Raw genomic sequence first — 26,288 nt, 5'->3', positions numbered from 1 at the left:
AGAAGAAGATATTTGAAACCGATACTGATGTAATACACAATCAACTTTTAGTAATTGCCATCTGATGATTGGAAGATGGGTTAGGTAGGTTATTTTTCAGTTTGATCTGAAAAATGAATTCTTTTTTATCGTTATTTGATTTGGTTGCTCGTACCTGAAATCAAATTTCGTAGTATGATTTCTATTATAGTACGATTGATTGTTTTGCATTCTTGTAAACGGGAAAAAGAAAATAGAATGGTGTGTGGTGGTGGTTGTTTCCTGATTGGGAGAAATCAGGATCTCGATTCAAAAGGTTTTCATATATCTACATTATCTTGACCAATGAATGTTTATTATGTTATAATCAAAGGGAAGGATTAGTAGTGGATAGCTTGTAGAACGGATATAAAGGCACGGAATATGGAAAGTAGAAGAACTTGCCCCGTGTGAACACCAACTCCATAACCATAGACTAAATGTAACCCGATAATCGGATGGGATAGGATGAGGTGTGGTAGTCGTGGGAGGGCGACAGGGAAAGATTAATGCGAGAAGGAACAAAACCGTAAGGCGACGAACAAAAAAAGAAAAGAAATTTAGACTTTTCTGTCGTTCCCATTTGATTTAGAATTTGTATTATATGTACATCGTTCCCATCGTATACTATCTAAATAAAATCCGATATGCAGGAATTTAATTGTTTGCAATATTATTATTATTTTCATCATCTCTGTCTCTGTCTATCTAAGAACAAATTCATAGAATAAACTACGCGAGAGTCCCACGCATTTACATACAAACTTCCTTTATTAAACTTCCTTCAAACTCTGTTAAGCTTTTTTTTTTTTTTTTCATTCATTTTGATAGATTTTTTTTTTGTTTTCCATTTTGTTTTGAAATTGGAAAACAAAAAAAAAACATTCAATCATAAACATAGTGGAGTGGTGTTACTTTCGTTTAAATATTCATTTGATTTGCTAAAATCTATTTTATCTTATTCATATTTATATATATTCCAACGGTTTGGCTTTAATCCTTGCTAATATTTTTTTTGCTTTTCCTTTTTTATCCCCCTTTATATTTGTTTTTTTTTTTAAGAAAAACTATAGCAAATAATCCTAAGGTCATCGACTCCCCCATCACATAACGTCTTAGTTAAGAGGTACCTTTACAATTTCCCATTTGTCCCCATTTGCTAACCCTAGATCATTATTATCATATCTTGATATTTTAGGACATTCCCTTTCTCATTTTCCCATAGTGCATATAAGTTCATTGTTTCTTTTTTTTTTTTTTTTCATAGTCTTCCTTCAGTTTAGTTAATTCATACCATGGATATCGTACTAGAAATTTGTGACTACTATCTTTTTGATAAAGTTTATGCTGATGTTTTTCCTAAAGATGGTCCTGTTCATGAATATTTGAAACCGGCTATACAATCATTTTCTGAAATAAATTTCCCAAAATTGCAAAATTGGGATTCATTTGATACAAATTCTACTTTGATTTCTTCTAATAATTTCAATATTAGTAATGTTAACCCAGCAACTATTCCAGGTTATTTACTTTCTAAAATTGCTAGTTATCAAGATAAATCAGAGATTTATGGATTAGCCCCTAAGTTTTTCCCAGCTACTGAATTCATTGATACTTCATTTTTATCAAGATCAAACATTTTCAGAGAAGTTTTATCACTTTTCATTATCACGACATTATTTGGTTGGTTATTATATTTCATTGTGGCTTATTTATCATATGTTTTTGTTTTCGATAAGAAGATTTTCAACCATCCAAGATATTTGAAAAATCAAATGTCTTTGGAAATCAAACGTGCCACTTCAGCTATTCCTGTTATGGTTTTATTAACTATTCCATTTTTCTTATTGGAATTGCACGGGTATTCATTCCTTTATGAAGAAATCAATGAATCTACTGGTGGCTATAAAGCCATCTTGTGGCAAATTCCTAAATTCATTCTTTTCACTGATTGCGGTATTTATTTCCTCCATAGATGGTTACATTGGCCTTCTGTTTATAAGGCATTACATAAACCCCATCACAAGTGGATCGTTTGTACTCCATTTGCTTCTCATGCTTTCCATCCAGTCGATGGATTTTTCCAATCTTTGCCTTATCATCTTTATCCTTTATTGTTCCCATTACATAAAGTGTTGTACTTGTTATTGTTTACCTTTGTTAACTTCTGGACCGTTATGATTCATGATGGTAGTTACTGGTCCAATGACCCAGTTGTTAATGGTACTGCTTGTCATACTGTCCATCACTTGTACTTCAACTACAATTATGGTCAATTCACCACTCTTTGGGATAGACTTGGTAACTCGTACAGAAGACCAGACGATTCATTATTTGTTAAAGATCAAAAGAAAGAAGAAGAAAAGAAGATCTGGAAAGAACAAACTAGACAAATGGAGGAAATCAGAGGAGAAGTTGAAGGGAAAGTTGACGACAGAGAATATATTGACCAATAATTGTGATATATTTCTTTTCAACCCCCCATTCAATATTTCCAATTTTGATGATATAGATATTTTGTTTTATTTTTATTTTTATTTTTATTTGATTTTTTAAGTTTAAGTTTGAGTTTAGAATTTGAGATTTGATTAATCTCATTTTATATGTTGTGTATTACAAACTTTCGCTCTTTGAGGTTGGTTGTTATGTTGAAAAAAAGGTAAGATTATAGACAATTTTGGACAATCTTATTATATACCGCTACAGGTAAAGACATTTTTTCCATATTGTAAGTAATTCACAAAATATTTGAAGTATAGTAACAAATATATAGCGTTTATTTATGAAATGGTATTTGATACTTTGGTGTATTGTATTATATAAAAAGAATATGAGAAGTTATATGGATCTGTGGCACGTGTGTGATCTGAAAAAAAATAAAGATTATTTTCTTTATCAACACATTGCAAATCGAAAATAAAATACTAACTACATCAACATAAGTCTTGTTTATGTAGTTTCATGTAAAGTATTGAACAATTCAAATAATTATTACTATAGATTACCAGTTTGTCATTATTTTTATTAATTCCCATTGGTTGATAAGGAAGAAAGGAAAAGAAAAAACACAATGGTAATTCACTACTTAAAAGCTCCAACTGGGATACCATTTTTAAATCTCTGTACAAATTTGGTTTTTTTTTTTTTTTTGGTTTTACAACCCCCAAATACGATTTTTAACTTGAAAATCTCCTTTACTCTAAATCAAACTTTTAATTACATCTTTCTTTAGATATATACAAAAGAGTTATTCATTCTCATCTGCTTTGACAACAGTTACAATTGTACTATCACCACACCACCACCAATCACACCTGGTGATAATAACAACCCAAAAAAAAAAAAAAAAACGCAAAACCAAACAAAGAATATAATAGCCACCATCGAGGCTTTAACTTTGCGGTAATTAAAACAAGAACACAGAACAAAGAAGATAACCCTCGGATCCATTGGCAGGCTGAAAAAAAAAAAAAAAAATATTATATATATAAGACAAAAAAAAAAAGATTCCACGCATTAAAGTATATTAGTCTCCACATATACACTAGCTCTATCTTTTCCCTCCTTTTCCCCCCTGTGAAACTTCATTAGATCTTTCTTAAGATTCAACCACCACTTTATATATATTGGTATGAAATTTGCTGAATCTTTGAAAGAAGGTTTAGTCCCTGAATGGCAGGATCAATATGTGGATTATAAGCAAGGGAAAAAATTGATTAAAAAATGTAAAAAATTACAAGAGGAGTATGCTTTTGATGACACTTTGAAAACCCAAAAGAAAGATATTAACAACACTACTGATGATAGAACCCCTTTAATTACCCCCACAGAGCCTCAACAGGTGTATACTAGTACTGGTGCTATAAATGAATATAATAATGATGATGACGTCGAAGGGGTACCGCCGTTATCAGCTGGTCAATATTCTAACTCGGGGTATAGTCGACGACGGTTATCTATTTTTGCTTCCTCAATGAAATCATCCAACAAAAGAGATGACTATATAAAGGAAAAGAAGAATTTTACCAAATGGTTGAATGAACAACTTATGAAGGTTGATGATTTCTATATTGAAAAGGAACAAGATGTGTATGAACGATTCTTACTTTTACAAGATCAATTATATCAGCTTCGAGATCAAAAGACTCAGCTTATCAAAGAGAAAAATTTCCATGATAATAAGAATCATCCAGTTAAATCTAATGCCGATCATGTTGTCAATAAAGTCAATGATTTTGCTTTCCACACAAAATCCGTCATCAGTAATTTGAATCGATTTGAATTGCCTAGTTTACCGTCATTGAGATTTCTAAAAAAATGGGGTACAAAACGTAAACAAGCCAATCGATTTGAAGACGAGATATCTTTGCAAATTCAAGACAAAGCAGATTTAAATTATGCCGAGAATAGAGTTAGAAATGGGATTGTTGAAATAAGTGAAGGCGCAACCACCAATGATCTGACATCATTAGAGGAATCTGATGGAGAGTCGATCTTCATACCTAATATAACTGCACCACAACCACCACCACCCCAAACTGAAGAACAATTAAGAAAGTCTAGACGACGTGATTATGCCTTACATAAACAGCATTTTGGAGTACCATATTTGTACGCAAGAAAACAATTAAAATCAGCATTACTAGAGCATTATAGAGCATTATCACTATTAAAATCATTTAAAACGATGAATCGAACAGCATTTAGAAAAATCACCAAGAAATATGACAAGGCCTTGAAAACAGAAATTATGCAACCATTTATGCACAAAATTGATACTACATCTTACTTTTTAACTAGTGATTTGTTAGATAAATTAATCAGCCATGTGGAGGAATTGTATATTGTATTTTTTGATTCCACATCCACCGATAGAAAGCATTCATTGGAAAAGTTGAAAACTATTGCTTATGCCATCAATGCTTCAGAAATGAGGCCACCATCATTCTATAAAGAGTTTTTCGTTAGTGGATTATTTCTTGGATTCGGATTGCCCTTGTTTGTGTTGGCACTTTATACAGGATTAGATAAAACTTTAAATGGAGAGATGACAGAAGGTAAATATCTATTACAAATTTGGGCTGGGTTTTTCCTTTTGAATTTAACTTTTATTTTGATTGCAGTTAATTTGGCGATATTTGATAAATTTAAAATCAATTATAGATTTATTTTTGAATTCAATATAGCCACGACGTTAAACTATAAACAATTTTTGGTGCTTCCATCATTTGGATTTGCATTTTTCGCTATTTTGGCATGGTTTAGTTTTAATAATTATTGGCCTCATGATTTTCCTGGGAGAGATTGGCCATGGATATATTTTGCCGTTATGCTAACTATTCTTTTCCTACCAGGGAATATGCTTTATGGTAATAGTAGAAGATGGTTACAGGTTGCTCTTTGGCGATTATTATTGTCTGGACTTTATCCCGTGGAGTTCCGTGATTTCTTTTTAGGTGATATTGTGAGTTCATTGACTTATACTATGGGAAACATTTCGTTTTTCTTTTGTTTGTATTCTCATCATTGGAAGGGGACTTTACCAGGGCAAATGCCATCACAAAACATTTGTGGATCAGATAAATCAAGATTATTGGGATTTTTCAGTACTTTGCCAAGTATATGGAGACTTTTACAATGTATTCGTCGTTATATGGATACTGGTGATTGGTTCCCACATTTAGCAAATCTGTTGAAATATACAATTTCATCAGTATATTATATCACATTAAGTATTTATCGTATCGATAGAAAAACTGAAAATAGGGCAGTGTTTATTGTGTTTGCATCTATGAATTCAATTATTTCATCAATCTGGGATATTGTTATGGACTGGTCATTATTACAATCTGATTCAAAAAATTTTCTATTACGAGATCATTTATTTTATAAAAATCCAAATTATTATTATGCAGCGATGATTGCTGATGTGATTCTTAGATTTCAATGGATTTTCTATGCATTTTTCACTCGACAGATTCAACAATCAGCTGTGACAAGTTTTTGTATCGCCATAGCAGAAATACTTCGAAGATTTATTTGGATACTTTTCCGAATGGAAAATGAACATGCCACTAATGTGATTTTATTTAGAGCTTCGAAAGATACTCCATTGCCTTATGCTGTGTCTAACAAAGTGGAAAAAGCCATTAAGAAATTAGTTGAATTACGTTATTATTCCAAGTTTTCCCAACAACAAGAACCTAGTTTCCAAGATTACACAATGGATTTCCAACCTACCAGTCCTATCAATGTTGGAGCTACTGCATCTACTATTGATACATCAGCAGCTACTGGATATTCTGCACGTGATAGAGATTCACATATAGATGAAGTTTCTGTTCCCATCAGTAGGAAAACTATTGCTAGTACAGAATTGTCACGTCGTAAAAGTACTTTCAAAGTGATTAGTGATCAATTGAATCGAGCTCACATTAAGGATTTTCAACGACGTAAAACCGCATTACAAATTGAAGATGATAGTGATGATGACGAAGATGAAGATGAAGATGAATTAAGTTTGCCACCTCTAAGAAGAACAGCAACAACTGGAGGATCAAGTAGATTGACATCAGTAAGAGAAACTGAAGAAGTTTAAATATGATTGATAAAAAAAAGAGAAAGCAAAATAGGGCGAGAGGTTTTATCATTGGTTGCATTAAAACTGTATATATTTATATTTATATTTATTTATTTATCTATATTTATTATTTACCATTAGATGGTAAATATACACTTTTCGGTGAAAACAATATTTTAATATGTTTTTCCTTATGATTAATTAATTCTAAAAAACCTTTTTCAATTCCATCTTGTAAATGAATTTTCAGAGTAATCAACATTTGCAATTCATCAATAGATATTAAACCATTTTCAATTGCTTGAATTGATTCTTGAAAATCTTTTTTAACGAAACAAATTGATCCTGTTAACATTTTTTCTGAAAGAGTAATTTCCATAGGGTATAATGGAATTGATTTATGAGCCCAAATGGCAACATTTGTAGCACATCCACGAATCTTCAAAGTTTTCAAGCCAGTTTCAAACGTTACTTTAACCCCAGAACAATCATAAGAATATTCATATCCATATCCACCCGGTGATAATTTTTTCAATTCTGCTACACATTGTTCAATTGATTTACCTGTAGGATCAAAAGTAATAACCCCTAATTTTTCAGCCAATTCACGTCTTGCTAATGCTGGTTCACTTAGAACAATTTGTGAAACTTGATTACCTTTCAATGCAAAAATTGTCGTTAATCCAATGGGGCCACCACCTAAAATCAATGCATTGGAGCCAGGTTTAAAATTTGACACTTTAACAGCATGCCAACTAACAGCTATTGGTTGAATTAATGCCGCTATATCCATAGGGATTTTGTCATTATCAAATGCAATAACTTTCAGACTGGCAACAACTAAATACTCAGCACATCCACCATTAGCGAATCCGCAACCAATTAATGAAAGATGATCACAAGCATTATAATTCCCAGAAGTACAACTCGGACAATTGGGTTTGGAAACATCTTCATGTTGAGAATCGAGGTAACGATGTCTGTCTAAACAAGTACCTGTAACTTCAACAACTACTTTATCACCTACTTTAACATTAGTTACATCATCACCAATAGCAATTATTTCACCACTAATTTCATGACCCATTACTTGAATTGATTCCATTTGTGAAATTTCATTCAATTTACCTTTTGGTGGGAAAAAAATTGGTCCATCAGTGTATTCTTTTAAATCAGTACCACAGATCCCACAATAATGAACTTTGATTTTGACATCATCCAGTCGAATGATTTTTGGATCAGGGAAATCAGGATCGTATCGAATATCTCCTCTATCATGATATACAATGGCCTTCATAATGGAATGTACTATAGTATATAGATGGATGAAAAAAACTTATCCCTTAGCTAAACAGCAAGTGGGGGAAAATGACAGTTGTATTTATATTAGTTAGTATTTGTGAAGATTTTTATACTCGATGCCAGGTGGTTTTATCAAATCTTGAAATTTCTTAGCAATCTTTCATTTTGTGTCATAATAAAAAAAAATCCGAGATCTCCTTCGTGTACATCTTAGAATATTTTGTGGTTTCTTTGAATATGTGTTCCATTTAGTTTTTACCTTAACATTGTCTACAATATTTCTTGGAATTATCATGCTAAGAATAATAATATAGAAAGTGTGTTACATTGTTTTTGTCAACTCAATCCACCAAAGAAAAATAATTGTCGGGGGTTCCACTCTACGTTTGGTAGCAACCCCATGATTGGTAGCAACATATTCTACTAGATATTTTTACTTCTTTAACAAAAATTGCACTTCTGTTTTCTACTCCAACGTACCAATAATAACATCTGCTTAACGTAACGTCTTAAACAATTGGCTGTTTAGGAACATAAGGTTCTTTTAAATACTTAATATCTTTTTCAGTTAACTTCAAAACTGTTGCCTTCAAAATATCATCAACCCGTTCAATGGAAGAAAGTCCAACGATTGGATTATATCCTTTACGAATGACTCAAGCAGTAGCAACAACAGCCATACTTACTTTGCAGTCCTTTGCAATTTTTTCAACACGAGAAATAATTTCTTTATCAGCGTCAGTCAATTCATCTAGATGTAATGATGTAAAAGTTTTATCTAACTTGTCTCTTGAATTTTCAGAATTAATATTAACTGGACGAGTCAATACACCTCGTCCAATTGGCAACCAAGGAATTATACCAACTTTACTAACATGATTATCTTGACAAAATGGGATCATAATAATTCTCTTTCTCCCTCTCTATAGATGAAATGATGATAATTTTGCTAAATATTCAAAACTCAACTTTTAACTCAATATTTTCACCAATGCAATGAAATATCCACATAAATTCAGAATTATAAAAATTACATTTCTATGACGCCAGAGACCCCGCAGCCCAAATATCTTGATTCCCAATTCGTATAGACCTCATCTATTCTGTCCTCGTTTAGGCAGCCATTGTATTTCGTTACCATACATTTTTTTTTTTCCACCGAAGTTTTAATTCCGGCCAGTCTTAAATTCTTTTTTGCCTGGCTCGCGCTGCACTCGAGCTATCTTTTTTCGCCTGGGACTGCGCTACACTCTCGCTTTCGTTCGAGTTTTATTTTTTCGCTTCGTGCGCATTCAAACTTTCGGGGTACTCGCCAGAAAACCTAACTAGAGGGACATTTTCTAAAAAAGTACGACATTTCTTATTTCTATGGTTTCCTTTTTGAGAAGTCCCGCACAGTTTTTTTTTTTTTTTTTTTGGAAGGCGTGGGCATGTCTCGATGACTCGTTCTCTTGAGTCATCTTACTCTCTTGTTGACTAACTTTGTGTACCAAAAGAGAATTATTGATTTCGCCATACCAACCAATTAAAAATAAATTATTCGTAATCCTTTTTTTTCTTTTTCTTTTTCTCCCATTAATCTTCATACAATGTCTGTCAAAAGATTTTTCTCCATGACCAAAGCTTTGGCGCTAGCTTCCTCTGCCAGTGGGTTCAACCCCGTGTCAGCATCTAATACTTTATCCAAAGCCAGATCTTCAAAACCTAGATCTGACTGGACCAAGGATGAAATTAGCCAAATTTACAATGCTCCATTGATGGATTTGATTTTCAACGCTCAATTGAAACACCGTGAGTACCAAAACCCTGGTCAAGTCCAATTATGTACTCTTGTTAACATTAAGCAAGGTGGATGTACCGAAAACTGTTCTTACTGTTCTCAATCATCGAAACATGATACTGGAGTTCAAGCTCAAAAACTCGATTTGGATGCTGTTATGGACATTGCTAGAGATGCTAAAGCGCGAGGTGGTACTAGAGTCTGCCTTGGTTCAGCCTGGAGAGATATGCAAGGCAGAAAGTCCGCCTTGGACAAAATCAGTAAAATTGTTAAACAAATCAACGAGGAGTTAAAGTTGGAAACTTGTGTTACTCTCGGAATGATCAACGAAATGCAAGCTAAAATTTTAAAAGAAAATGGTTTGACTGCCTACAACCACAACATTGACACTTCAAGAGAACATTATCCAAACGTTGTCACCACCCGTACATACGACGAAAGATTAGAAACCATCAAAAACGTCCAAAAAGCCGGTATTAAAGCTTGTACCGGTGGTATTCTCGGATTGGGAGAAACCCCACAAGACCATGTTTCGTTTTTGTACACTTTGTCGAACATGAGTCCGCACCCAGAATCATTGCCAATCAACAGATTAGTTCCAATCAAGGGTACTCCAATTGTTAAAGTGTTGGAAAATGCACCAAAGGAAAGACAATTGGAATTCGATGCTATTTTGAGAACTATTGCTACTGCTAGATTGATTATGCCTGAATCCATCATTAGATTGGCCGCCGGTCGATACACCATGAAGGAACACGAACAGTTCTTGTGTTTCATGAGTGGGGTCAATGCTATTTTCACCGGTAAGAGAATGTTGACTACAATGTGTAATGGTTGGGATGAAGATATCGCCATGTTGAAGAAATGGGGTTTGACACCAATGGAAAGTTTTACTAAGTAGGTTGACTAAGAGATCGTGTAATGAATAAAACAGAAAGTGATCCCGAATGCAGACAAGTCTATCGAGTAAATTATTATGTGATTTGGAAATCTCTAAATAAATTCAGCTGTGACAAATCCTCACGGCAGGAAATATATTTAAAACTACTTCTACAGACAATGTACAATCAGGTAAGAAATTCACGAACCCAAACACCTAAATCGACAAACCGACAACGCAACATCGATTTGATTATTCATCACGCCTACCACACCAAGTACACGGATCTCTTTAAATGTTTCTGTGAGAACTGGGTTTTCCAGGTTCCAGTTCTGATAATCTCCAAGTTCCGAACACTTACAGCACAAACCGCCATAAACGTTGGTACGTTCATTAATGAGTTGATTTTAGTAGCCTCTTCGGTAGCTCTTTCTTCTCACATCTACTAGTTTCCTTTTTTCGATTCTTTAATATTTGTATATACATATAGTTTATAAAGGTCTTTTTTCCACCCGTCTTGCTAATGTGATCTTAAACGTGCTTGTAGTTTTAGATGGGCAAAACACTTTGAGGAACAGTTTCAATTAATCAAATCCAACTACAACGCCGACATATATTATTCCCCAGAAGGTTTAGAAAGGGCAACTCAAATCATCGATGTCCATAAATATGCTAAACAAATTGGAAATGCCCGATGGATACAGATACTAGAAAGATTGAAACTTGCGTCCAATGATTTTATTCTCAGAACAACACAAATATTACAAACTGGTAAGTATGCCAATTTCAAAACCTTTGGGTTTGTATGTTACGATGAAACAAAGATCCATAATGTTATTTGGGATATTAGAAAATATTACATCCAAGATTTCTTACTCATACTCAATAATGCTCCCAGGAATAGTTGAATCGGCGAATACCAACGTTACGCAAAGAATGATTTATTTAGATTTTATCTTTCCAGTACCCATGAGTTGGAAATCTGGATCCATGACATTCAATCATCATTGGGAAGTGAGTGATAGTGAATGTTTCAATCAAAGGATTATATTTGGAAAGAATAAATTGGGATAATGTTGGAATATTCAGTTTTCAATTGATAAATGGAATCCCAAAGAATATTTAAACCTTCACGTTAGAGGGGTCTCATTTTGGTGCAGAATTTAAAATTTTTGAGGAAGAAATAAATGGCCAACCAACAACTAATCTTTTCCAAACCTCAAATACATCTTACCTTTGAATTGGGATACAAGGGTGACAAACTCCTTCAGAAAAGAAGCCCCCATTTCAAGTTCTCCATTTTGACAGCCTGCCCGTTTCAAAAATTTTGCTGCTTTTGTTATGCCGGACACTGGCAGTATTTTAAAATAAAGGAATATCAAAAAGCACTTCCAGAAGAAACCACAATAAAACGTTCAAGCTATGATAATAACGTTGAAAATGGTATATTACCTGTTGTTGGTGAAACCCCTCGTGATGAGGACTTTCCCTCTCCTCAATCAATTTTTTTCCAGGTATAGATTTCAAAATTGAAATTCTAATTAAAATCATTAAACTTGCCAGCATAATTTGCAATGAGATTATCCAATCCACCCCATTATGTAGTGGCCAATAGTCACTTTTTAGACGATTTAGCCTAGAAAAAAAAAAGTGGTCAATAGAAAGATTTTTTTCTCCACAAAAATCTTATCACCCTGGGCATGGTCCCTGAAACTATTTTAGTTCAAAATTGACAACAAACTAGTGACCACGGTATTAAAACCAAATTGATCTACAAAGACTATTTGTTTACATATTTTACCTGATTCGAATTGTTCAATCTCTCCTATTTCCCGAACATGTATCAATTATTTTTTCCAGCGAAATTTCGAATCGCTGGCCAACAATACTCCCTAGCAAGCCAACTCATCAGAAGTCGACACTATATAGATATATAGAAGTTATAATAGAAGCCATAATTATTGTTTATCTACAAAACCCCTTATTGCACTGTTCAATTGAAGTATCCGTTTCTTTTAGAATTTATCTTTGTTGGGTCGTCCATTAGATACTCTCTATGCCTGGTCAAACACCGCTATCGTCTAACAAAGACTTCTGGTACTCTACACGCTGCAGGTCCTCTCATATAACAACAATTATAATTATATTAAACTATCTTGCTGGATCTATAGACAGTTAGTAAATCTCTACTCAGATGAAATATCTAGTACAGTCGAACATAACTGTAACGACCACCAGTAGTTGAGTTGACAAGTACTAGGCAGTCCCGGGGTATTAGTGGTAGTTATTATATATATTGACTTTTAGTACTCCCCCTTTTATTTAGTTTTCTATTTAGTGAATACACGATTCTTTCATTATTTCCTCTGTAGCAAAACAGGTTGTGTTTCTTCATAATTTATGCAATCGAACAGTTGACTGCATAAGAGCAATGATGTGGACAAATAATATCGATTGAACGTATTGATTACAACAAAATCACTCCAATTAATGGACTTTGTTTGAATTGGTCTATATGACTTGTTGTACTTAGATTCAGCCTCATGTGAGTTTCTTCTTCCTGATAAGCTTCCACTGCATTTCCAATGATTGTAACGTTCACACGACTCTGCTTTAGTGTCTCATCAATACACATCTGGTTTTTTTTTTTTTTTTTGCTCTCATTTTCCAATCAATCCAATGAAAATTGTTTTTTACTTGATTACCACTTGTACCTTCTACTAACTAATACATTATCACCTCAACAACAACAGGTAAACAATGGTTGACGGATACAAAGAAGTTTCAGAATCATTTGATCGTTCCAAATTTCAACAAAATCCTTATGGTCCTAACCCCGGTGATTATCTTTCCAATGTTGGTAATTTCCAATTGATTGAATCAACTTTAAGAGAAGGTGAACAATTTGCCAATGCCTTTTTCTCTACTGAAACCAAAATTGAAATTGCCAAAGCCTTAGATGATTTTGGTGTTGATTATATTGAATTGACTTCTCCAGTGGCATCAGAACAATCCAGAAAAGATTGTGAAGCCATTTGTAAATTAGGTTTAAAAGCTAAAATATTGACTCACATTAGATGTCATATGGATGATGCTAGAGTTGCCGTTGAAACTGGGGTTGATGGGGTTGATGTGGTTATTGGAACTTCCCAATTTTTAAGACAATATTCTCATGGTAAAGATATGAATTATATTGCTCAAAGTGCTATTGAAGTTATTGAATTTGTTAAATCTAAAGGTATTGAAATTCGTTTCAGTTCAGAAGATTCCTTTAGATCTGATTTGGTTGATTTATTAAACATCTATCGTACTGTTGATAAAATTGGAGTTAACAGAGTTGGTATTGCCGATACTGTTGGTTGCGCTAATCCAAGACAAGTTTATGAATTGGTAAGAACATTGAAATCAGTAGTGAACTGTGACATTGAATGCCATTTCCATAATGATACTGGTTGTGCTATTGCGAACGCCTATACTGCTTTAGAAGGTGGGGCCAGATTGATTGATGTTTCCGTATTGGGGATTGGTGAAAGAAATGGTATTACTCCATTGGGAGGGTTAATGGCCAGAATGATTGCTGCTGATCGTGAATATGTTTTATCTAAATATAAAGTTCACAAATTGAGAGATATTGAAAATTTGGTTGCCGAAGCAGTTCAAGTCAACATTCCCTTCAATAATCCAATTACTGGGTTCTGTGCTTTTACCCATAAAGCTGGTATTCATGCCAAAGCCATTTTGGCCAACCCATCTACTTATGAAATTTTGAGTCCAAGCGATTTTGGTTTAACCAGATATATTCATTTTGCTAATAGATTGACCGGTTGGAATGCCATCAAATCGAGAGTGGATCAATTGAACTTGCATTTAACTGATGAACAATGTAAAGAAGTCACTAACAAGATTAAGAAATTGGGTGATGTCAGACAATTGAATATTGATGATGTGGATTCAATCATTAAAGATTTCCATGCTGATATGTCAACACCACTTTTGAAATCAAATGGAGAGGGAGAACCAGATGTTAAAAAACAAAAAGTTTAAACCAGAGAGTATTTGAAAACATGTACACTCAAAAAAGATATATATAGAAATTCGTTTTGTTTTGTTTTTATTCTCTATTTTGATATATGGAAATACATATATATATATAGAAACAGGTTGAATTGAATTAAGTATGTTTATTTATTGATCTATACGATTATCGTGATGTAAATTATTGAAAGTCACACACATTGACAAGACCCCAAATAATACTGACATGGTGATGCAGGTTTTAAAAGACTGGAAATGCTTACCAGAATTAATGGAAACACCCTGTTTTCTATCAATAATGTATATAACCAATGCTGTTATCAAATTGATAACAGATACAATAGTACAAATATATTCCAATGTAGTGTACATAGTTAATACTTTAATTTAACTTCTTTTGTCTAGTATATATCAAGTTGTTGAGAAAGGAAGGACCGGTGTAGGCAAGTTTCAGGGATGGATTATAATTTCTTAGTTATGCTGTAGAAGTCAAATGCTTTTGTATGTGATAGATATATCTATTCATGGAGTGATAAATAAGAATGAGTTGTGATGATGGAGTAGTAGTTTCTGTAATTTATTATTTAAATTACATTGAATGTAGAATCAAAATATGAAAATTAACCATTCAAAGAAAGAAGGAGGAAGAAAAAAGTAAAAAAAAAAAAAATAAATAATATTGAAATGAAAAATGGACTAATTAACTACGAATGATTCTTTTTTTAGTTTCTTTTTTTCTTCTTCTTTTTTCTAACGTAAATGTATACTTTTTTTCCATTACCAGTAAATGCAATTTAGTGTGATTTCTTGTCTAACAGTTCATTCAAATACATACACCCATGCGCTATTGACATTGATTGTGAATCCTTTACTGGGATTCGGTACTGTATAACAGTAGTATAAACTATAAAGTAGCGAAAGTAATAAATTTGAAACCAATAATCTTGCAACACTACTTTGCATAAATACCACGTTGTAGAAAATGATTTAATTGTCATGGTTTCTTCTACTATTTGGCGCTACCAATTTTACAAAAACTATTACAATTTATTACCAAGGTAGCTTTCCTCTACCTTGTTTTCTTGAAAGACCTGCATAGTCCAACGTGTATACATTAAGAGTAATCAATTACGATTAAAATATGGACTTGCAATGGTTTAATACAAATTCCTAGTGTATAATCTAAGTCGTGTGGTACACAAATCCAACAGGACTAGAAATTGAAAAAAAAAATTAATAAACGCATCTCACACAGCTCTACTCATCGAACACTAATAAAGTCGTTTTAAGAGTTGTTGCAATATAAAACTCTACTCATCCAATGGCAGCATCAGACGCTCATAACAACAATAAAAAAAGGTCAAACAGAAGAAGAAAAAAGAGAAGAACAGAAGATTTTTCCTCTTCAAGTGAATCTTCCTCATCAGAATCATCAGAATCAAGTCACGAAGACTTAGATGACCCAGAAAAAGAAATACCGGAACAAGATATAAACATTGATGATATAGATATTGATTCTGAAACCGAAACCAATACCTTGACAACTGATAATAGTAGTAATAAATTGATACCGCAAGATTTATCAATAACTGAAAAGCAACAATTAAACACCATACCATTCACAAAAACATCGATTTCAAATATTACAAATGATAATCAATTGAAGACCATACCAAATATAAATGAAATTAATAAAAACTTGGATCAAAGGAAAAACCAATTGAATAATGAATTTTTAAAAATTATGACTAATGAATTCGGTGATGATTTAGATGAATTAAGAAAGAAACCAGATTTCTCCGAGAAATCATTGGTAATACTAGCTAAAACTTTACAACTGGGGGTTAATATGTTTGACATTGATGTTTTGAATGGATTAATTCAAGAGAGTGGAAATACAAATACTGAATAGACTTTATACACTACACGTTTTTTAACAGTGAACAACAACATAGTCCTTGTTTTTTTTTTGGTTAGAATCACATTCCAACTACGACTACTCTGTTAAGCATCAGCATGCTACATATTATGCATAACGATGCATTTGACTTGTGGTAGTAAATTGGAGAAATAAAGCAAGACGGTAGGTACAATAAGAAATCAAAACGTGGTGGTGGTGAACAATGATGATGGTACTAAACCTTAAAAATGCCTTTAGTTTCTTTTAGTGTCTTCAATTTGCAACTGTTGTTTTGTAAGATACAAATACGCATTGAAACGTGGATATATAGAAGTAGAAATATAAAACTATACTTATTTGACGAATATTATAAATTTGAATCAATTTCTCAGTCTTCTTGTTTGTAGTCTCTCGTTTATAATAAGATTCTGTATATTTTGTGGAACAACGTGATATAATATTATTCTCGCTTTAGTCTTCCTCCCTTCTTTTGATCCCTCCCCCCAAATTCATTATTGGAAAGCAAACGAATTGCAACATTTAGAGATCATTTGTTTCCTTGTTAAATGGATCAGTAAAGATTAGATTTATTTTTAAATTAAATTGTATTAATTCTGTTTAATCCTTCAACCCTCATTACTTCCTTTTTTAAAATAAAACAACTCACAAGCTCATCATGACTGATGTAGCAAACTCGGAAAACGCGGAGAATGATGTGAACGAACACACCCAACTATTAGAGAGCAACAACAACAACAATACTCAAACAGATATTAGTGTGAATGACACTAATGTAATTTCACCTTCACTGGCAGAATTGGAAGAGCAAAATGGACTACAGGATTATTTGGCAACTCCCCCGACCACACAAGAAACCGATCCATTGTTAGCAACAAATAACAAGTCTCCAAATATAATACATGACAACAGTAATACTGGTAACGTCAATGAAAATAATGATGAGAACAATGATGACGATGACGATGATGACAACATGAGCAGGGTGTTGCGATTAGCCAGAAGGCCAAGTTTCATTTGGGTTTGCTGTTTAGGTATATTAGCATTAATTATTTTCCAATTAACGTTTTTACCTCGTACCTCATTAGCTAGAGATTATAGAAATTGGCATGGTATCCGATTAACCAAAACTGACGTTAAAAGACATTATTTACAAATGACAGGAATAGGTAAATCACAAAACACATTGACAACTGAAGAATATATTGATGGCTTGTTGAAGAATTTTACTCAATTGAATCGTCAGTCGTCATATAATTTAATGTCACAAGATAATTCCAATTTAACTGAATTTGTCATTTCTGGGTTTAAAGATTTGAAGGCATTCCAAACCCAAGTGGTTAAACGTAAAGTTAATATTGGTACACCTGAGAGTTCCAGTGTCAGGTTATTTGATGAACATGGTAAAGTCATTTATGAACCAAGTTTGCTTGAACTTGATTATAATACCCCAGCTTACTTTGCCTTGGGGAATACTGGGAATGCTATTGGAGAATATGTTTTTGTCAATAATGGATATCCAAGTGATTACACTTTATTGTCAGACAGTAATATTGATGTTAAGAATAAGATTGTCGTTATAAAATCAAACTATCACGATAGCAATATCACTATAGGTGAGAAAATAGCTATTGCAGAGTATCATGGTGCAATAGCTGCACTTAGTTATTATGATATCGAGAGTGATTTTGATTTAGTTGGGAATCATAAAGTCAAATCATTGAAGAATGCTATAACAAGAGGTACCTTATTTAACAACACCAAGATCCCAGCAATTCCAGTTAGCCAAAACGAAATCCAGCCTATTTTGGATACTTTATCTGTTTCTAGGGATGGTCCATTTTCACATTGGGACTTTGCACCTACCAGTAGTGGTAAATTTACACTTGAAGTGGATACAACATTTGTAAACTCTGAGGAACCCAAAGAATTCACTAATATCGTTGGAACAATAAAGGGAATAATCAACGATGCTGATATAGTGATTGGTGCCAGACGTGATTCATATGCTTCATCCAATCCACTTTCTGGACATGCTGTTCTATTGGAAATTATGCGATATTATCAGAAGTTGGTTCACGTTGGATGGAAACCATTGCGTAATATAAAATTTGTTTCATGGGATGCGTCATATTTGAATTTATTGGGAGTCGAAAGTTTGACCAATGATACTACTATTTTCAATCCAAAAAGAACTATCGTTGCTTATATAAGTATTGATGGTGATTCTGTTACTGGCAGTAAATTTGCCGTAGATGCTAATGCAGTTTTCAATAGTGTTTTGCGCCGCACTGCAAAATCAATTCCAATCCCTAAGGAATCAGTTTTGTTTAATAACAGAATGAATGAACACGGTATTGACGATAATGATATCTATATAACAGATAACAACCATAACAGAGAAAATGATATTCTCATCGATAACTTTGCTCGCGACGATTTCACTACTTTATATCGTTATTGGTGGAAACAAGATAAGACAAGTATAAACAACAATTTGGGATTACCTATTGATTCATCTGAATCTTTAATATTTCAAAAACATTTAGCTACACCAATAATAAATGTTAGATTTGAAAATGATATTGAACAGGATAAAGCTATTTATATTCCCAACTCGAATTATTATTCTTATGATTGGTTGATTAAGGAAAAAGTTGATGATGATTTATTACTTCATGGACTGTTAATTAGATTTATTGGATTATTAGGAATTTCCTTAACAGAACATGAAGTATATGATTATAAAACCCATGCCTACTTTAAAACCATATCAACGTATTATAAACAATTGAAAGTCGAAACAACGCAATTTTTATCCCAATGGGGTGATTTGGTAGTTCCAAATTATCTTATTTTCAAATCGACAATTTTCCAAGATTTAGACACCAATAACCCTGTGAAATTCCATCAAATAACCCATCAATTTGATAAATTGATGGACCATATTGTTAATCAGACAACAATATTTGATAAATGGAATGAAAATGTTGAGGATGGATTAATGCAAGATTATCCTTGGTATATGTATTATAAGAAATTACAACATTATGCCGAATATAAAGTTTCTAATTATAAATTGGCATATTTGGAAAATGATTTACAATTAAATGATCGTGATTACCTATATTTGAGAACAGGTGAAAATGGGGTTACAATAGATGTACCTAATTATTATTATGATTCTATTATTTATGGAGAACAATCATTTAATGCCCATAAATCAAGTCAAGAATATTTTGATAAAAAATTTTCACATGGTACTTTTACTTATTTATATCAAAGCATACAAAATGAAGATTTTGAATTTACAATTAAATGGTTTGTGATGATTTATGAAAAATTAAATAATATAGATTATAAAATGACATAGAAGATTATAGTTCTAAATTAGGTTTGGTTTCAATATAGTGAATTTTCGTTAATAGTTTTAATATAAAAATAAAGACTCTATTAGAGTAATTGAAATAACGATTGGTGGTCACATACAAAGTTTGGCTGTTGTTTTTCTTATAATTATTTTTTTTTTTTTTTTGGCAACCACTTGGCAACCAATGCAAACTCTTTTCATACAACCATTCGTCAAGAGTTTGAAAACATGGCAAAATGAAAACACACAGACAAACCTACAAGTTTCTCCAAACTTCATAAATTATGGTTTCTAGTTTCAGCCCTTTTTTCTTACTTCTTCATATTCCCTTTTTTGCTTGAAATCATTCTCAGAAATGGAACTAATCAATCAATCTAATAATTCCTTATCAACAGGATTACATACCGCTTGGCTTTTGGCAACATTAGGTTCGAAACCAAGTATTCGATCCAAGTTAGTTAAGAAATCAACGATCAATTACCTTCTGATTCCAGAATTATGTCATGAATTAATCACGTCTACCAGATCGCCCACAACTCATACACAAGATATAGATACCGCTATCGGGGAAACACTTACTACTGGTAATAGTATTCGATATATTTCTAATATCATGCATGGAATTTCCATTCTATATCAAACAAAAATTAATTATTTAATGAATGATTTGATATATATCGAATCACGTCTCAAATGTTACAATTACAACAATCTTAGTGATATTATTGGTTTATCTCCAGATTCGGTAAACCAAACATGCTTAGGAGTTTCAATGAATAGAAAACGCCCAATTCGGTACTTGATTGATGATCCATCATTTAGTATTCATTTAGGGTTAGTGGTTCCATTTATGGAAGAAACTGACGAGATTACAAAGAGAAGAAAATTGGATATTTTACAAAAAGATAATGCTGTTTTCCCCCTTGTAAATGGTAATGGTGGTATTGTTGAGCAATTAAATTTCCATTCTATGACATTTACGTTACAACCTCAACCTGAAGACCCATTTCAAGTTCACGAATCTTCAAGTTTGAGTAATGGTAACAATAATGGTCTTTCACCTGATTTGGAGTTGATTCCTGACTTTGAGTTTAATAATAATGGTGATATTGTTGACAATGAAGGTGAGAATTTATTGTTAGGTACTAGATTTCCAACAAGAGAGTTGGTTCATAATGACGAAGCAGATGTTATGAACATATCATTTGAGGACAATGTTGCACATAGTGCCAATCCAATTGCAATTATACCAAATAATCAAACTAATAGTATTTCCAATGACTTGAATTTTTATACCACTACTGATACATTAGTACCAGTAAATAATGAACACGCTATTCAACAAAATCTTGGTATAAATAAATTACCATTTCGGAAGTTACTCCTCGATAAACATACCCGAATTGATAGTGATTCAATGATTTCATTTGTAATGAACTATGAATCAAGAATGAACACAGTTGATGAACCAACTGAATCTGTGGATAACGTTGTAAATGAACTATATGATGTTGTTAATGCTGTTCCACCTTTTATGAAATTTGTTAATAAGGTAACCTTACCAAGTGTAAACAACAATAATAGCCACAATAATAACAGTGTTGAACAATCATTTTTCACTAGAACAGCTAGTATTTTACAAAAAACAGAAGAAACAGGTAATGAAAATACTGAAGAAGGAAGACAAAATATGGCAGTAAAAAATTATGCTATGGATGAGGAAATAGCAGACCCTAATTTAAATTTTGAAGATGAAGATCATTTTGAATTACCCAGAGAATCAGAGCATATTTTCAATTTAGAATTTGATTATAATGATATCAACCATAGCGAGGAAGAAGATTCAAAGGAGGGAGTAAATTCCACAAAAGTATCGCAACAAAGCACTAATGATTTTAGCATTAGTGACGATAATTTAATAGGTACAGATAATAAATTAAATAAATTCTATCGATATATGAAAGCGAGATCAAATGAATTTGGGAAAACTATTGTTGGGAAATATCACATTTTAAAAACAAATAATGAAAATAATGAACTCCTTTCCTCGCAAACTTCTAGTGATTATCGTCAAACTAAATTTCAAATTCTTGTACCTGATTCAAAGCATGCCATTGAAGTTGGGGAATCGCCAGTTCCAAGAAGAGTTGCTGCTAATGCATTTGCCTGTGTTTTGACTCTAGCAACCAAAAGTTTGATCAAAATTGAAGTAGTACGAGAAACAGATGAATTACAAAAGAGTAATGACATTAATATAATTATGTCTTTGGAATTAAGCTTATAGTATCAAGTCTATTTTGCAACTTTTTTTTTTGCTAGATGTTTGCTATTTATTGAACAAGAAAACACAAAATATATCAAATCTCGGTTGTTGGTGCCAGTCCATTGTTAGAAATGTAACCCGCCTTTGAGAAGAATTAACAATAAACACAATAGAATAATACTAAATTTGTGTGTGTGTTAATACTGTGAAACAAATTAATATTAAATATATAATATATATAAATATAAAAACAAAAACGTCCTTTCTTACTTTCTTTTTTTTTTTGGACTTATTAATACACATTAAAAGAAAAGAAAAGAACTAGAAATTGAACGAAAACGATGAAGACGAGGATGAATGGATGGATGAATGAATCCACAATTGGAATTAAAACAAAATCATACTAACGACAATCAAACAGAATTCTTTTTTTTAAAAAAAAAATCAAAGTTAAAAACAGAATTGCATTAATTAATTATAACAAACAAAATAACAGTACTAGCAAATTAATTGATCAAAATAATTTTCTTCAATAGTAGTATTAAATGATTCAAATTATTGATGTTCGACATTTTCATCGTGTTTGTTGAATTCTTCTTGAGCAGCATCATCAATTTCACCGTGTTCGTGTTCAAGTTCATCTTCATCATATTCATGGTGTAAAGATAAAGTTGGTTTAACAGCAGCGGAATCCAAAGTCCATGAAGCCAAGGCATTTTCAGCATCGATAATGATCTGTTTAGAAGCTTCATAACCATCATAAGCTGGTCTAGTTTCACCAGGAGTAACAGCAGAATCATCCAACAATTCCAACAAGGCTTTACCGTAACCAGCAATTAAGGCGTATTTTTCAGCCAATTCTCTGGTAGCGTCAAATTGATAGTTGAAAGCAGCTTTCAATTGTTCTCTAGTGATATTACTCAATTGAGCTTCAGCAACTAAAGATTCAGCTTCAGCTCTAACCAATTCTTGTTCCAAAACTGGTATTTTTGGTGATTGTGGGTCTTTATATTTCAAATGAGCAATTTCATCAGTGATTTTTTGTTTTCTGTCTCTACTTGGTTGAACAGAACCTTCGATATCTCTAATAGATTTCAAAGTAATTCTGTATTGATCATATTTGTCAATGTATTGGTCTTCCAATTCACCAATTTCGTAAATCAAAACACCCAATTTATCAGTGACATCACTAATATCGTCCTCATTATCTTCACCCCAAGCACTCAATTGCTTAGCAACATCTTTTCTTTCACGTGAAGTAACTTCAACAGCTCTCATAAAGTTCTTTTCCATCTTGATGAATTGAGATAATTTACGAGACAATTCTGGACCAGTGGCACCAGCAGCGGCCTTTCTGATGGTTGAAGATAACCCACCAGAACCAAAAAATTTATTTTTGGTACTTGATGGTGGTGGTGGCGGAGATTGTAATTGTGAAGCAGTTGGTGCTTTTGAAGATCTTAATGAATAAGTTCTATGCATGATAATAAGTTAGATGATATTCAATTGAAGAATTGAAGAAGGGGAAGAAAGGAAAAGAGAAAAGAAAAAAAGGGAAAGAAAAAAAAAAAAGGGAGGAATTATAAGAAATTATAAAAGAAATTTTTGTTGTCGAGGGAATTTCAAGTTAATTTAAATAGTCTTCATAAGTTTAACAAAATTGAAAAGGGAAAGAGAGAGGATTACAAAGGTTGTAAATCTGTTGCTGTTTTTTTGTTGTTTTTTGCTTTGTGACTGATCAATATATTTTCTCCCCCATTATCTTCAATTTCCATCATTGCTATTCTTTTTTTCTATCTAAAAGAGTTAAACAAATTTCTTACTAAAAAAAAAAACAAGAAAAGCAAAGTCTTTCCGAAAACTTTTGAGATTAATTTTACATGTTCTACTTTATATTGAGTGAGTTATTATTAGATTATCTGTATAGGTATTAATGGGAATAAATTTCATATATATGTTTAATTAAATTAAGTAAATAGCAAGTTTAGGGGATGTGTATTGGATGCGGGTGAAGTGAAGTGAAGTGAAGTGAGTGAGTGGAAGCTTGAACACTATCATTGTTAAATTGGAGAAGAAACTTAGAAAAACTCCAGTGATTTATATTACACAAACCCAATTCTTTTTTTGCTGGTGATGGAAAGTGTGTGTGTGTGGGAGAAAAATAAAAGTGTGGATTGTCCATTTGCCTAATTAGGTCGATATAATAATTTGTACCAAGGGACACGCTCGGATTAAATTTCAAGTTCTTCTTCTACTTCTAGTGGAGGTGTTTCCATACTAGGACGGGTTTTTGCTATTTCAAGATTTATAATGTGAAAATTATAAGAAGGAATTTCAGATTTTCAGAGCCGCACAGTTGTTCCGTTATCCAATTAGATGACACTAGCCGCCTCTGAAATATCTCCGAGACCAACTCCTACACCAAGGTCCATTAAAGCTTCTTCTTCTTTATTCAAACTACAAAGACATATCACAATTGATTTAGGAAATATTCTACTCACCATTACGTAATTCAATTACGTTGGGTCCCCATTACAACATTAACTTGGTACAGTTTATTCTCACAACTAAGAGTATCAACACAAAAAAAAAAAGTACACTTTTTTCAAGACGATATAGAATAATTCCATGACCAATTGCATTATTCCATATTACGTCATAGTAACACCATCAATCAACTAAACACAAATTTCAATCCGTAAAAATAAGACAGTTTCTTTTAGAAAAATACATCAGGTTTTCAGGTTAAACTACCTTTAGCAACCGTTAAACACCCCATATCTTTCTTCGAAAAAATACAAAACTTTTATATTACGTCATTGTAGACACTAGTTTTTGTTTTTTTTTTTTCTACTAATAATACACATATACTTATACCTTTTGCTTTTTGGAAACACTATCGGTTCTCTTTTCATCATTCTCACGCTTAATATTCAACTTCAAGTCTCCCAATATTCTATAATAATCTTCTTCCAAAGCTTGATAGGCAGTTTGTAACTTATCTTTCTTGGTGTTATCATCCAATGTGGCTAACCCTTCCTTATTTTTGTCATATAATCTTTTTTTAATAAATATTCTCACATCTTTCTTCGAGATACCAGGATAGCCATGCTTCAACTTGTATAACAATATAATCTCCAACAATCTTGCAAACTGTCTCTTTTCTAATTTCAATGCTCGTCTGGTTTTTTCAACCCACTCCTTGTTTACTTTAGGAGTAACCGCTTTGAAATCAAATTGTTCACTAGCATTTAACCTTTTCAAATCCGCTCTATCTCTTAAATCATCAAAACTTTCGTTCGGATCTTCAACCACTACTTCAATTATATCATCTTTTGCCAACCATTGGTCATATAAATGGGAATAAAATAATTGTCCTAAACCTTGACCTTGGTAAATCGGTAATATTATAAATTGAGAAATCTTAATTCTCAGTTCTTGTTCAGTTGAATCGAATTTTTTGGCTCCAGGATATTTCCAATAATTATAAGCCGTGGTAAATCCAATAATAGAAGGCTCATTGTTATTAGATGCAGATTTATTATCCTTTTCATACAATACATACAAGTTCCATAATTCATCTTTGGCATCAATAAATGATCCTGCTTCAATAAACAACAATACTAATATTTGTAATCGTTGATGTAATTCATATCCATTTTCTGATTTTAAATCAATTTTATATATCTCATACTCCTTATCATCCTCGCTAAATGAATCAATTAATTCACCAGGTATTTTGTATCCATTAACTTTTTCTTCCTTGATTGAATCGACCCATTTCACTTCATCTTTGAAAATTGTCAGTTTAGGTAAGAATTCATCAATGGTTTTTTTAATATCAATAATCTCTGGATCATCAGTTAATTTGGCACTATATTTAATATTCAAAAATGGTTTGAACGTATAATGATCAAAACATAAGAATATATCCAAATCTTGATACCCATAGATTGTTTCTGCGTCACCAAATATTGGATAAGTAAATACAGGTTGGAAATTAACTGCTGCTTCCGAATTGGTGACAAACAATTTCAATGCTTCATTGGATGATGTGGTCCATTGTTCTGGTTGTAATGCTGCTGTAACACTACTTTGGTCTTTTGACAATGACATTGATTGAGTCTTGATGTAATTGTGAT

General features: G+C 32.4%; 10 protein-coding genes across 10 annotated transcripts; 7 read left to right on the top strand and 3 right to left on the bottom strand. All coding sequences in view use genetic code 12, as the record gives it.

The window, feature by feature from the left end:
- Positions 1-1,313: 1,313 nt before the first annotated feature.
- ERG3 (c-5 sterol desaturase) lies at positions 1,314-2,474 on the top strand (the record flags this gene model as incomplete). Its single annotated transcript, XM_002417076.1, has 1 exon — positions 1,314-2,474. One exon carries the CDS (start codon positions 1,314-1,316, stop codon positions 2,472-2,474), a length of 1,161 nt encoding a protein of 386 aa, XP_002417121.1.
- Positions 2,475-3,649: 1,175 nt separating this feature from the next.
- CD36_04510 (conserved hypothetical protein) lies at positions 3,650-6,616 on the top strand (the record flags this gene model as incomplete). The annotated part of the gene is made up of 1 exon (XM_002417075.1): positions 3,650-6,616. One exon carries the CDS (start codon positions 3,650-3,652, stop codon positions 6,614-6,616), a length of 2,967 nt encoding a protein of 988 aa, XP_002417120.1.
- A 109-nt stretch (positions 6,617-6,725) lies between these two features.
- CD36_04500 (alcohol dehydrogenase, putative) lies at positions 6,726-7,895 on the bottom strand (the record flags this gene model as incomplete). Its single annotated transcript, XM_002417074.1, has 1 exon — positions 6,726-7,895. The coding sequence occupies one exon, from the start codon at positions 7,893-7,895 to the stop codon at positions 6,726-6,728; it is 1,170 nt and encodes a 389-aa protein (XP_002417119.1).
- Positions 7,896-9,489: 1,594 nt separating this feature from the next.
- Positions 9,490-10,581, top strand: CD36_04480 (biotin synthase, putative; the record flags this gene model as incomplete). The annotated part of the gene is made up of 1 exon (XM_002417073.1): positions 9,490-10,581. The coding sequence occupies one exon, from the start codon at positions 9,490-9,492 to the stop codon at positions 10,579-10,581; it is 1,092 nt and encodes a 363-aa protein (XP_002417118.1).
- A 2,739-nt stretch (positions 10,582-13,320) lies between these two features.
- Positions 13,321-14,604, top strand: CD36_04470 (homocitrate synthase, mitochondrial precursor, putative; the record flags this gene model as incomplete). The annotated part of the gene is made up of 1 exon (XM_002417072.1): positions 13,321-14,604. The coding sequence occupies one exon, from the start codon at positions 13,321-13,323 to the stop codon at positions 14,602-14,604; it is 1,284 nt and encodes a 427-aa protein (XP_002417117.1).
- A 1,312-nt stretch (positions 14,605-15,916) lies between these two features.
- CD36_04460 (conserved hypothetical protein) lies at positions 15,917-16,507 on the top strand (the record flags this gene model as incomplete). Its single annotated transcript, XM_002417071.1, has 1 exon — positions 15,917-16,507. The coding sequence occupies one exon, from the start codon at positions 15,917-15,919 to the stop codon at positions 16,505-16,507; it is 591 nt and encodes a 196-aa protein (XP_002417116.1).
- A 664-nt stretch (positions 16,508-17,171) lies between these two features.
- On the top strand, positions 17,172-19,886 carry CD36_04450 (uncharacterized protein; the record flags this gene model as incomplete). The annotated part of the gene is made up of 1 exon (XM_002417070.1): positions 17,172-19,886. One exon carries the CDS (start codon positions 17,172-17,174, stop codon positions 19,884-19,886), a length of 2,715 nt encoding a protein of 904 aa, XP_002417115.1.
- Positions 19,887-20,238: 352 nt separating this feature from the next.
- CD36_04440 (conserved hypothetical protein) lies at positions 20,239-22,167 on the top strand (the record flags this gene model as incomplete). Its single annotated transcript, XM_002417069.1, has 1 exon — positions 20,239-22,167. One exon carries the CDS (start codon positions 20,239-20,241, stop codon positions 22,165-22,167), a length of 1,929 nt encoding a protein of 642 aa, XP_002417114.1.
- A 534-nt stretch (positions 22,168-22,701) lies between these two features.
- CD36_04430 (conserved hypothetical protein) lies at positions 22,702-23,628 on the bottom strand (the record flags this gene model as incomplete). The annotated part of the gene is made up of 1 exon (XM_002417068.1): positions 22,702-23,628. One exon carries the CDS (start codon positions 23,626-23,628, stop codon positions 22,702-22,704), a length of 927 nt encoding a protein of 308 aa, XP_002417113.1.
- Positions 23,629-25,017: 1,389 nt separating this feature from the next.
- Positions 25,018-26,262, bottom strand: CD36_04420 (histone acetyltransferase b catalytic subunit, putative; the record flags this gene model as incomplete). The annotated part of the gene is made up of 1 exon (XM_002417067.1): positions 25,018-26,262. The coding sequence occupies one exon, from the start codon at positions 26,260-26,262 to the stop codon at positions 25,018-25,020; it is 1,245 nt and encodes a 414-aa protein (XP_002417112.1).
- Between the last annotated feature and the right edge of the window lie 26 nt (positions 26,263-26,288).

The sequence above is a fragment of the Candida dubliniensis genome, chromosome 1, assembly GCF_000026945.1.
Source record: "Candida dubliniensis CD36 chromosome 1, complete sequence".
In the NCBI taxonomy this organism is placed as follows: Eukaryota; Fungi; Ascomycota; class Pichiomycetes; order Serinales; family Debaryomycetaceae; genus Candida; species Candida dubliniensis.
This window is presented reverse-complemented; position numbering and strand designations above follow the sequence as displayed.